Source organism: Heterocephalus glaber, unplaced genomic scaffold (assembly GCF_053883595.1).
Source record: "Heterocephalus glaber isolate CG9 unplaced genomic scaffold, H.glaber_assembly_v1.0 deba00000122, whole genome shotgun sequence".
NCBI classification, from domain to species: domain Eukaryota; kingdom Metazoa; phylum Chordata; class Mammalia; order Rodentia; family Bathyergidae; genus Heterocephalus; species Heterocephalus glaber.
In genome coordinates, this window is record NW_028258138.1 from 71,248,428 (window position 1) to 71,262,011 (window position 13,584).

General features: G+C 31.1%; 1 protein-coding gene across 22 annotated transcripts in view; it reads left to right on the plus strand.

Moving 5' to 3' along the window:
* Stxbp5l (syntaxin binding protein 5L) overlaps positions 1 to 13,584 on the plus strand; it is a 588,968-nt gene that overhangs the window by 477,042 nt on the left and 98,342 nt on the right. For 11 of the 22 annotated variants that reach the window (XM_087209125.1, XM_087209139.1, XM_087209155.1 and 8 more), the window contains one exon: positions 847 to 978. The exons of 6 other annotated variants lie outside the window; for them this stretch is intronic. In XM_087209125.1, the coding sequence (XP_087065251.1) occupies positions 847 to 978 (132 nt within the window). The remainder of the gene's footprint in view (positions 1 to 846; positions 979 to 13,584) is intronic. 5 more of the 22 variants (XM_087209148.1, XM_087209164.1, XM_087209157.1 and 2 more) reach the window with 1 other exon arrangement.

Below are 13,584 nucleotides of genomic sequence, written 5' to 3' on the forward strand. Positions count from 1 at the left end.
GCTTTTTATAAGGATCTCAACTTTTATCAGTATTTTAGGAGAACTACAGATTTAAAGATCTACAGGCTCTATTTCCAACAATACTAGCTTTTGAAAGAATAAAATAAGAGAAATTGTGCATAAATATACCATAAGATTCCTTCATGATTGGAAAAAAGAAGGTTGATTTTTGAAAGTTCACAGTCTCTAAGGTAGGAAGATGTCAAAGGGGGGTAGTATGGCACCATTTGCAATGCTGAAAACACCAATTCAATCAAAAAAGTTTTGGATCATAAAAAGTTAAAAATAAAAAGGTTTGGATCATACAGCATCAAAGTTACTTGCTGAATATATACAGTAAGGTGAAAAAGTGAACATTTTTTCATAGAAAAACTAATTTAATTTAAACTTATCAAATCTCACAATCTAGGACTACAGTTTAGAATTTTGATGACTTTAAAGCAGAAAAAACTGATAAACTCCTAAACTTGGTGTGTATTGTATAAAATGACTACAATGAGTACTCATTTTATATTGTAAAGTAGTAAACCCTAAAATCCGTCAGCATTCTTTTTATTTGCTGGAGGATTAAAGACAATCATTTTTATATTAATGAAGTAATTACTACATATTACAGGCCAAGTAAGTGTATTATGTCAAAACATATAAGAAAAACATGCCATCATTTTCTATATTTGATTAAATAAAATTGCTTTAGCATTTTCATCATTCATCTATCACCTCTTACTTTCGAATTGATTTATTTTTTCAATATCCCCTTTTCTAATTTAATTACCTAATCTTGCTGCAATTTTTTCATCTTGGCTGTTCTAGATTCTGGTATGATATCACTTCCTTTCACTTTAGACTATTTTTCTCTCTTTCCTGTGCCTGCTGCTGATGCTGGTGTTCTGGCATGTTCCAAAGACAACTTTTGCATGCGTGGCCTGTCTAACTTTTATCCTGATTTAACGAAACGGATCCGTACTTCCTATCAGAGTAAGTTCTATGAAGGTTAGGCAAATAGCATTTTTGAGTTGTAATGCTTGACTTAAATTCTTATATCTGTGCTCAGTAATGTGTTTTTTTGAAAACACATTCAACATGCATGCAAATTTTTGTTTTGTTATGGAAATGCAACCCAATAATTTTAAAATAAATTATTATATATACATTTTAAATTATTATTGTCATTTACTCATTCATTCATACTCTTTGTTTCAGACTGGTCCTTTCAGTAAAAAAAATCAGTATTTTTTGTTTTGAGGGACAAGAGGTATGGCGTCTTTGTAAATTAAAAAAAAAACCTGATAGACCATATCAATAATAATTTAATGATTTATTTTGGAAACCTTGTACTTTTGGCCATTTTATAACATTTTTGTAACCAGTGCCACAATATTTATTTTTAGCTAAATTCCTAATTTCAGATGCTTTTTATTAAAAAAAAACAATACCCGGGTCCACATTCCTGTACATTAGTGTTAGGTACCAAATTCTATGAATAGAGAAACTGAGGTCACAAATAAAATGTTGAATAATATTAACATTTCTTATGGTAGCAAATGCATATCTAAAGATGACTGTAGTAACCAATTCTAAAAACCAGTGCAGAAAATATGAGAAGTAAAGTTGTTTATGACCAAAGGTGTAAGTCATACTAATGACATAGGTAAAATATATTGACATAAAAAACATTTACACTATGTTAACAATATATTATGTAGAAAATTAGGTTGCTTACGAGTATATATACAAGATGGCCTTACCTTCGTGTAAATTATGCATACATATATACACTGTACACACACACACACACACATATATATTCACACATATATATTGTCTGTAACCTAAATTTCTTCTGACCTCACCAGTTTGTAGATACTAGTGGAATTACATCAGTTCTAAAAACCTAAGATTTTACTGGTTTTTAACCATAGTTTAAGTTGCCTTTCTGAAATCCTTAAAATTTTTCCTTTAATGCCCAATAATATTTTTGGTCACAAATATTGTCTAGTTTTCAACTCTAGCAATGAACCCATTTGGGGTTATATCCTACCATCTGTTTCTGGTGCCTTAAGTGAAAACACTGATACATATACTGGCTTCTGCTGCTCCTAAAACAGAAAGATTAGATTCTTTGATATGTCTTGGTACTTGAAAGTTATGTAAATTTTAGTTTTCATAATAAAGTTTCATTGGAACACGGCCACATTCGAAATTCATTTGCATGTTTTCAGTGTCTACTTTCATACTACAATGGCAGCATTAAGTAGTTGCAACAAAAAGCACATGACAAGGCTTACAATATTTCCCATCCTGTTCTTCACATTAAAAAATTTGCTGACACCTGTCCTACACAGTACCATTCTTTTACACACATCTCCTACAACTACATAAAGGGTTTCTGCCAAAATCTTAGCTGTAAATAGTCTCCAGAACTTTTGAATCCCAGTTTAGACCTCTGAAGCTAGAATCCCTGTATGCTGTGTGGGTATGTGCACTCATATGCAGTGTAGTAGAAGACTTTCTAGATTGTAAGTTTGGATTTTACAAGTTTCTTCTTTTACCTGTATTTTATATTCTTATTTTTTTATAGTAAGTATATAGTGCTTTTCAGGTAAAAAGAGAGATTGTGGACTGAGGATAAAGAACAAAAGGAAGCTCTTACTTCATGAGAATTCTACAGTACTGGCCCTGTTACAAAGGTTAAACAAGTTTTGAGAAATGACCAATAATTTTTTATTTCCTTCAAAATAAAATATCAAAGCTTTTAAACCTTTTTTCAGGATCCTACAAAATATAATTCCTGTCTACATGGAATGTAGACAAATGGATTTTTTTACTTTTGTATAAAATATACTCCCTTTAAGCTGTTTGTATCTTACTACCCTTATGATTTATTCATATCATCTCCTCTCTGGAAATGCCCTGCTGAAAGTTGGCTTTGTACTGCCATCAGAGGCCTGCTTTGCCAATTTATTTGCTCAAGTGCACAGAGTTGCTGCAGTGTACAGACATTTACACAGTAGTGTCTGCAATGTTTTGATTCATTTGTATGGCTACTTATTTTTATGTTTATTCTCTACCTTTATAAGTGCATGACAAGAATTTGAAGACTGTATCACTTAAAGATTTTTAAATTTAAATTTTAAAAATTACAGTAAAAGAATAAAGAAAATTCTTTGTGTCTTCTACATCCAGCACAAGTTATGAGCTCAGTAGATAAATGATGATGGTAGACTAGAGCATGGTAGCAGGCGCTTTTCTTTCCTATGAACAGCCAGGTAAATTTTTAAATTTAAGAAATGAAAGGAAAACTAACTCCTGTCATCGCTGGGATCACTAGATTTTTGCACCAACCGATCATAATTTCTTCTAACCAGAGTTCTAAAATGTTAAGACAGAAGTAAAAATCAAGTCCTTCTAAGGATCCTCCTTGTCTCTACCAGTGGTCTCCATAGAGACCAAATAAGTCCTTGTGTGTGAATTCACATGTCCTGAAGTTGTCTTTTGATGATTAGCATTATATGTTATCCAAAGAAACTAATTATTAAATGACTCAAAATTATATTCTGGAGTTTACTTTTTAGAATAAATTTTAATAAAATTTCATTTAAAATTTAACTGTTGGCTAATATAATCTGATTATTTTTGTATAATCTCATATTAGTATAAAAGAAACTGTGCAGTCTTTTCGTGAATTGCTTCTTGTCAGAAAAGCCTACTTACTACCCCTGTTTGGAGAGACAGAACTAGCTTCTATTAGGGGTCCATTCTGTTCTGAGATTGTGATAAGGAATTTGACTAATGTCCTATTAATGACCATTATAATCTTTTGAAATAGATGTTTACTAGTAGAATCCTCTACATATTAGAAAATTAATGTTGAAAAAGATTAATGTCTTAAAATGAGAAACTAATTTATGTCTGACATTAGTGATCCCCTATAGTTTCCACTTATGAACCTGTCTCTAAATGCCTTTTAAAGATTTGTATACCTTGGAAACCAAATCTATTATTCTATAATCAGCAGTTTTACCCAGGTTTTACCCACTATCAATGAAATAACATTTAAAAATTAAATAATTTGAAATTATTTTTCTCACATTTTAAATGAGGGTACTAAATAAAGTGCTCTCTGAAGAACCTTTAGATGTCTAAACTTTTTTATTCTATTTTATCCTATTATATCAGTTTTGCTTTTTAAAATGATATCACATCCTATTTTGGACCCAATACTTTTACAATCTGGAGAAACATCTTGATTTCAGTCTTCCTGGACTTTTTACTGGTTACTTTATTACCTTGGCTAGGCTCCAATAAGTTGCCTTCCCTAAATCATTTAATTCTTATCTGGAAATCTTTCACATCATAAAATAATAAAATTGTATAGCTGAAAGGAAATTGTCATGTTTTACAAATTATTTGTAGAAGCAATGAAATGCTTTCTAAAGACATAGACTTGTGGTGAGAAGACAGATCAAGTTCTACTTTTTCTTATTAGCTACCTGTTAATTTATAATCTTAAGGAAGAAATATAACTCACTCTGACTTTTTCTTCCCACACAAAATAAAGTAAAAATCATAATCCCTGCCTCCCTTTGAGAGTTGTGGAACTTTAAGTTAATATTTATAAAAGTGCTTCTATAGATACTAGATTTTTGGGGCCAGGTAATTATCTCAGTGGTTCCACCGCCTGCCTCGCATGCACAAGGTCCCAAATTCGATCCCCAGTACCAAAAAAAATTAGATGTTTATTATATATTGTAAAACAAAGGCACAGAAAGATTAAATAACTTTTCTACTATCATAAACAGTGTACCAAAAACAGGACTAAAGGTCGGTTGCCTCAATGAGTAGTGTTTTACTCATGATAATGACAGAAATTTTGCTAGTTAAAAACTGATCATATATCATTTGAGTTAAAGGAAGTTTGAAAAGTATTTTTCAGATAGCATTGTCAGAAAAAAAATTTGCTTGTGTATCAGTTTCTATTTATGTAACAGGGAATTCTTTGGAAAACATCAAGCCCATCTATGGATATTTTCTTTCTTTCAATGAACTTTTTTTTCAATTTAAGGAAGGATAGTATGTTCTGAAAAGACAAAAACAATAAAATAAAGAAGAAATGATAGAAAAGGGAAGAATAAGAGGTCTAACAAATGAGACAAATAAATATTTTTAAATGACTAGAGATAGTCCAAAATAGTAGAAAATAAAACAAAGACTTAAGAAAAGAAGGAATATCTTAAAGCAAAATAACTAAACCATAAATAGAGGAAAAACTAGAAAGACTATTTACTGAACAACTACTAGGTCATTTTTTCCAGGCATTAAGTGCACAACTGTGAGTGAAGCAGCTATGGCCTTTTCTTCCATTTATCATAGACAATATATAGATAAATCTGTTGGTGTACTTTTATAATTGAAAAAAGTTAGCAGTGCTGTGATAGAGAAAAAAATGAGATAAGAGAGTAAAGTTAGACCTATTTTTCAGTGTTGTCAGGGAAAAGCCTATCTAAAGAGAAAACCCTTAAGTGAAACTTTGCAAGATAAGAAAGAACCAGTCAACAGGACAGAGTAATAGATACCAGATTTTATCTCCTATCTGCAACAACCAAAAAAAAGACAAACTTTATAAAGACACAAGACCTAAACCAATTTTTTAAAATTATATCTGATGGATGGAAACATCAGAAATGAACCCTACAACCAACTACACCTATGTATTGGAACAGTTGCTAGACTATAGCAAGAGAGGGGAAACCTAGGGGGAAACTGGTCATCTCGCTGAGCTGGACAACTGGAGATGAGAAACCAGAGAAGCCAAAGAAGCTACAACTGACAAAATTCTAGTGATTTATAGATTTTATTCACAAAGAAAGAATTCTAGCAATCTGCAGAGCTTACTCCTCAAGCACATATATCCAAAGAAGCTACCAGGATCAAATAAAGAACAAAATGGAAGAATTAAAGGAAACAGTGCCCAATACTCAAAAGAAATAGTGCCTGTTCCCACCAGTCAGTCCAGAAGATATTTACAACTCACATCTAACTCTATTCAAAATTGTAAGATGCTAGCCAGTCAGGTAGCAAAGAGAAATAAATTTACTCATATTGTTAAGGAAGAATTTAAATAATGTTTATTGATACACAACTGTACTGAGTATAAAGAAAATGTAATGAAATCTCAAAGAAAAGCTACTAGGATTGAAATGTGAATTTAAGAAAATGTAGGATATAATGTCATTATACACAACTCAAATGAATTTATGTACACTCAAAACAAACCAGCTGAAATTAACATTTTAAGTATATGATTTACAGTAGCACCAAAAAATGAGACAGCTGTAAATGAGACAACAGGTGTGAAAGACCCACACGCTGAAACCAATCAAAGCATTGCTTAGAAAAGTTAAAAAGACCTAAATAAATTAGTTATACCATGTTCACATTTCAGAAGACTTGATATTATTGAGATGTCAGTTCAGTTCAAATTAGTCTGCAGTTTCAGTGTTGAATCTTAATAAAAATCTAGCAGATATTTTCTACAAATTGACAAACTGATCCTAAAGTCCATGAGGAAATGCAAAATATTAGGAATAGCCAAAACAACTTTTAGAAATAAAGATACTGAAGAACTAATACTAACTTATGTCAAGGCTTATTTTAAAAGTGGGATTATCGAGACAGTTTGATATTAATCCAACACTAGGTCATTGGATATAACAGAGACTCCAGAAATAGAATAACATGTATATGGGCAACTGATTGCCAACAAACTTGCAAAGACTGTTAACTGGAGAAAGAAATACTCTTTTCTACTAAAGGTACTTCAACAATTGGATATCCTTGTGTAGAAAAAAAATGTTTTGATCCATATTCTGTACTAAGTTTTACAGAAAATCTCACAAAGTATCATGAGCTTAAATTGAAATTCTGAAAGTATAAATCTAAAAAAGAACAAAGAAAACTTTGCTTACCTTGAGTTAGATAAAACTTTCTTTAAAAAGATGCATAAAACAAAATGTAGATAAAACACACTGTAAAAATTTCGACCCCTTACACTTATGAGAATGAAAATTTGAAGGCACTGATTAGGAGAAACTACCTGTAAAGTATATATCTGATAAAGATCTTACATCTAGAATATATAAAAATTTATTGAAACTCAAGAGAACAACCAAATAAAAATGAGCAAAAGATTTTAATAGAGTTCACAGAATATATACAAATGCAAAATAAACATAAAAGATATTCAAAGATGTTTACCATTAAGGAAATGCAGATTAAATATATAAGGTGATGCACATTTATTAAAGTAGCTAAAATTTGAAAGAGTGATCATACCAAGTGCTGCCAAGTATGTGGAGGAACTAGCTTTCTCCACAGTTTCTTAAAGTATTAAATGCACACCTATGATATGATATAGCCATTTTACTCCTATTTACCCTATAGTGACAAATAAAAGTATGTATATATCCATACAAAGACATTCATAGCAGCTTTATTTGTAATAGTCAAAACTGAAACAACCCAAAATTCTCTTAGGTCAGTGGTTAAACAAATTCTACTCAATCCGTATAATGATACACTAACAGCAATAAAAATTTATACACTTGACAAATGATGCAGCCTGGATGAATTTCAAATAATTATGCTAAGTAAAGGAAACCAGAAAAGAGAATGCATACTGTTGATTCTATTCATATGAAATTTGGAGAAGTAAAAACTAATACATAGTGAATAAACATAAACTAATACATAAAGTTGCTGAATTCATGGCAGCTGGGAAGCAGAGCAGGGAAACTATGCCAAAGAGGAATGAATGAGGGACCATATATATAGTGCCTCCATGACCCACCCAGATACATCTGGGAGGGAGCTTTACTAATATGATAGCTGTTTCTTAATCCAATGAAGTTGCTAAGGAAGGAAATGAGAAAAATCATAAATCAGTGAAATAGAAGACAAACTATAGAGTAGATTTTAAAACCACAAGACAATCCTTTAAAAACAAACTATTAAATCCCTAATGAGACTGATCAAGAAAAAATAAGAGGCATAGGGGCCGGGGATTTAGCTCAGTGGTTTCGCCGCCTGCTGCGCAAGCGCAAAGACCCGAGTTCGATCCCCGGTACCAAAAAAAAAAAAAAATAAGAGGCATGTATTATCAATACCAGGAATAAAAAAGGGAGCATCACTATGGATTCTACAGACAATAAAAATAATAAAGTAACATTATCAACAACTGTATGCTAGAAATTTTTATTTAGGTAAAATTAAGAGATGTTTTGAAAACCAGAACGTACCAAAACTGACACCCAATGCATTGGAAAATATAAGTAACTTTCTTTTAAAATTTTTAAATTAAAATTTAAATAAAAACCTCATAGAAAGCTATAGGCCCCACATGTCTTCATTGATTAACCCTATCAAACATTTAAGGAGAAAGTAACATCAATCCAATGCAAACATTTCCAGGAAATAGAAAAAGCGGGAATTCTTTCCAGTTGTTTATCTCAGGCCAGATCATTTCCTCAGTTAAATAAGTCCTGCCTATGAAAAACCTACAGATAATATTGTATGTATATATATGTATATTTTTTTTGGTACTGGGGATTGAACTCCGGTCCTTGTGCTTGCATAGCAGGCGGTGAAACCACTAAGCTAAATCTCCGGCCCAGATAATATCATATTTGATTGTGAAATAGCCCTAAAACTGGTAAGAAGGGAAGGATGTCCACTCTTATTATTATTCAGAATTTTATTTGATGATTTAGTAAGGGCAAAAAGAAAGACAAAAAAAATGCCTACAGATTATAGGTGAAATGTTAAGACTTTATTTGACAATGATATGATGATGTATGTATAAGAATCTAAGAATCTTAAGGGAATCTACAAGAAAGCTGCAAAACTAAAAATGAATTTCACAAGATTAAAGAATATATCGGGCCAGGGATTTAGCTCAGTGGTGCCGCTGCCTCGCAAGTGCAAGGTCCTGAGTTCAATCCCTGGTATGAAAAAATATATATATATGTCAACATATAAAAATCAATCCCCTATATAATAGCAGCAAAAAAATGGGAAATTAAAATTTTTAAATATATATAGGATAGACTTCTACACAGCAGCCTGAAGAACATAATGGACCCATTCCCCAGGAAGGAAAAAAAGTAATATTTAAAGTCTCTGAAAATTGTTTTAAGGTCATACAGCCAATAAGGGAACATGTAAGGAAACTACTGAAATTTAAAAGTGAGAATCTGTTGCATGTGAGCCACAGGCTCCTCAATTTCTCCTCTAAGTTACCAGCACTTTTCTTTTCCTCCAAATCCAAGTAGAAGAGGCCAAATTCCTAGTAGGTGTGACCAGGAAGTCACAGGATCCCTAGTAAGTGATCAAGAAGTCACAGGTCACATGTTCCACATATGACTGATCTCTACCCAAGACATGGCCAACCAAAAATGCTGAGATCTGATTGCCCTTCCCCTTCATTCTCATAAGGCAGAAGTTTCTTGCCAGGAATAATTAGCTGAAAAGACCAGAAGTTACCCACCTTTTCCTAGGGCTCAGATTAGAGAGTCAGAGGTTTTGTCTGGGAAGAGGAACTCTAAAAGAACAGAGGTCTGAAATTCTTCCTAAATGAACTGACTGTACTTGAAACAGAGAGTCGGGAATATCAAGCCTAAGGACATTCTCAAAACCAATAATGAATTTAATGGTAATTAAATTAGAGGAGATGAAAATCATTCCTTACATAAGAACCAAAAAGCAAAATTATGGGCAGTAGTTTACCAATGAAAACAAAGGAAAAAAATAGCAAAGGAGAACCTTCATGGGATTTAAACAAAACTCAGGTCCAGGCTACAAAATGACCCATGACCCTATTTAATTAGATCAGAATGCTATACAGTATCACAGCACACTAGCAATAGCAATAACACAATCAATTAGCTGTGTTTATGAAGCCTAAGAATTATATCTTATACTAATGGATAGTCAGTTTAGCAGAGAAATTTGGAAAACAGTCAAAGAAACCCTAACTATAATTATTCCTATCTTGTGGTGTCTGTATGTGAACTGAATCTTGCACCTTCAAAAAAGTAACACCAAATTCTTCACAATATAGGGGAAATAAACATCACAAAAATAGTCTAACAATGTCACTAAACAAACAAGCAGTGACACCAGATCATAAGGTAGTAAATATATATATATATATATATATATTTATACCACTATTGACAACATATTGCAATTTATACTGGCATCTGTAACATATAGAAATGCAATATGTTTGTCAATAGTAGCATAAAGAAGGTAGGAGGAGCAAAGTTGTATTTGATTAAGCAAATGACACCAGATCATAAGGCAATAAATATATATATTTACTCTTAATTTTTATAAAAAGCATAGACTTATATTAGCTAATAATTATAATTTATATAATGTTTTATAGGTTTTTTATGTATGTAGATATGTATACTAACAATAGCATATCAGAAGGAATAGAGCTCTTAAAGAGTAATGTTTCTATATCTCACTGGAATTATGCTACTATCTTTCTGAAGTCAATTATGATATGTGAAGTTATATATGGAAAGTCTTACACCAATCACTAGGATAACTACAAAACACATTGTGAAAGATACATAAAGGATATAAATTTTACACTTAAAAATAATTACTTAATGCCAAACAACTAAATAAAAGCAGACTAGAAGAACAAAACAGCAATGAAGCATTAGGAAACCAAAAGGAAAATGATAGATGTAATACAAATATATCAATAATAACATTAAGTATTGCTGGATTGTATAATCCAGTCAAAAGACATGGATTGTGAGACCAAATTTTTTTTAATTGAGATTCATGTTTATGCTATCTGTAGGAGACACACTTTAGATTCAAAGATACAAATAAGTTGAAAGTAGAAGGATAAGAAAAGATTGTGCAAACAAGGCTGGAAATGTAGCTAGACTGCTTGCCTAGAATACATAAGGCCCTGGGTTTAATCCCCAGTACCATAAAATACATTTTTTTAAAAATCATCCAAATATTTAGTAACCAACATGAGATAAAATAGACTTTTAAAAAAATGTTACTAGTATTAAAGGGGACTTTATAAGAATGTATAAACCAAGTAGATATAACAATTATAAACATATATGTACCTTACAAGACTTACAAAATACACAAATAGCTGGAATCAAAGGGAGCAAAAGACATTTCAACAATTGATTGAAATTGCAATATGTTGCTTGTAATAATGGATAAAAGATTAGGCAGAAGATCAAAAAGTAAATAAAAACCAAAGAATTCCACATACATGACCTCCATTTTGAAGTCTACAAAATATAGTGATAGGAAATTTTAAAAAATTCATTTAAATGGAAAGGAATACAATATTTAAGGATTGGAAGATTCAATTTTTAAAAATGTTTATCATGTATAAATATAGAGAGAGAAAATCCAAAAATCTGGCATAAGTTTTACAGAAATTAATAAAATGATTTTAAAATTTATACAGAAATATGAAGGATCCATGATAATTTAAAAACACTTGGAAAAGAAGAAAAAAGTTGGAGTATTTCTCTACCTGATTTCAAGAGGTGCTGTAAAACATTAACTATGATAGTGTGATAATAAAATTAATAAACCAATAATTAGAGAATAGAAAGTCTAGAAATAGACCCACATATGTATGGCATCTATAAAAACAATGAAGTAAGGGAAAAAAAAACCTTCTAAAAAATAATCATGGAATACTTGGGCAGGCATTTGAGGAGGAAAATGGACCTTAATCTCCACCTCATGCTATAATCAAAAATTACCTTGACATGAATGATTGACCTAAAATTGAAAGCTTAAAAGTTAGAAAGCTTCTAAAGGACAACAAAGAATAACATTTTCATTATTAGAAGGTTGACAGTGATTACTTAGCAATCAAAAGGAAATCACAATAAAAGGAAAAGATGATAAATTGTCCTACAAGTAAATTAAATTTCTGATCATCAAAAGATATCATTTAAAAAAGAAAAATCACATGCTCAAAATATTCATAATATCTACTTATGATAAAGGACTATCTAAAATGTATTTTAAAATTTCTACAACTACATAACAAAAGTTTGTTATCCAACAATAACAACAAAATCAAAGTCTTGAATAGGAACATCACAAAGAAAGACATTTGAATAGCCAATAAGCCTATGAAAGATTTCAACTGTCAGTTGAACCAGGGAAATTTTAAAATCATAGGAAGACAGTGTAATTGGAAGAACTAACATTTTAAAGACTGGTAATACCAATATTGATGAGGCTATCCAGCAGCCAGAACTCTCATAGCTTACTGATAGGAGTGTAAAATGTACAGACCTTGTCAAGACTATAGTGGAAAAATCAGATAGATTTCATAGTAAAAGTAAATAAACAACAAAAAAATAAGCCAGGTGTGGTGACCCACGATTGTAAATCCATCACTTTGGGAGGCTGAAGTGGGAGGATTGCAAGTTTCAGCCTAGCCAAAATTGCTAAATTTAGCAATTTAACAAGACGATATCTCAAAATAAAAGCAAAACAAAATTTTTTTAAGGGCTAGGGATTAGGGATGTAGCTCAATGTGATGACCCTGAGTTCAATCACCAGTGCTGTTAAAAAACAAACAAACAAACAAAAAATACTTTTTCACATAGTTTCTACAGCATCATAGCAAAGGCTGGAAGACTTTTTAATATAGGAGTGTTAAGTAAAAAGTCTGGTATGTCCTTATAATGACTTGATGATATTTTAATAGCAGGGAAAGTTATTTTTAATATGACACTATATGGAAAATATAAGTATGATACTTTGTTGGATTAAAAATAATCATGAAAGAAAGAAAATCATCCCAAACTATGATGAAATAATGTAATTTTTTAAATCCCCCTCTTTCACTTTTTTATTCATAAGTTTCTACAGGAACAAAGAATTACTTCTATACTCAGAAAAAAAATTATGCATTTTTAAATACTGGTTGTTTTGAACAATTATATAATATTGAATGATGATTAATGTAAAATATTTAGTGTAAGATTTGGACACATTTTAAGTTATTACATGGAAATAGTTTGCTGTTATTATTAAGTCTGTGTTGAACGGAAAAGCAGGTGAATTCAGAAGGAGCTAGGGAAAATAACCATTTCAACTGACCATACAGAAATAGAAAATGTGATATTTTCTGGATAAATGAAGCTTAGCTCTTTCACTACCAAAATTTTATTTTAAATTTTTGAGAAAACTCTAACATATACTTTATACTTTCTTTCCTACTAAATATATTATAGTAATCAAATATAAGCTCTCCTATCTCTTAGTTGTATAATCTTGGGGAGTTTATGTAATAGCCTCTACCTCTGTTTTCTAATTTATACAGTAGGTATAATAATATGACTTCTCTCATAGTATTGTTAGATGTGAAAAAAATTATTAGTGTTACAACGAAGAACATATGAAACATAGCCATTCAATAATGTGATAAACTGACTCAATAGTGATGCTGTCAAAGTCTTTATGAGATCTGTGAATTTTTACCCTTTCTCCACATTAAACAGTTCC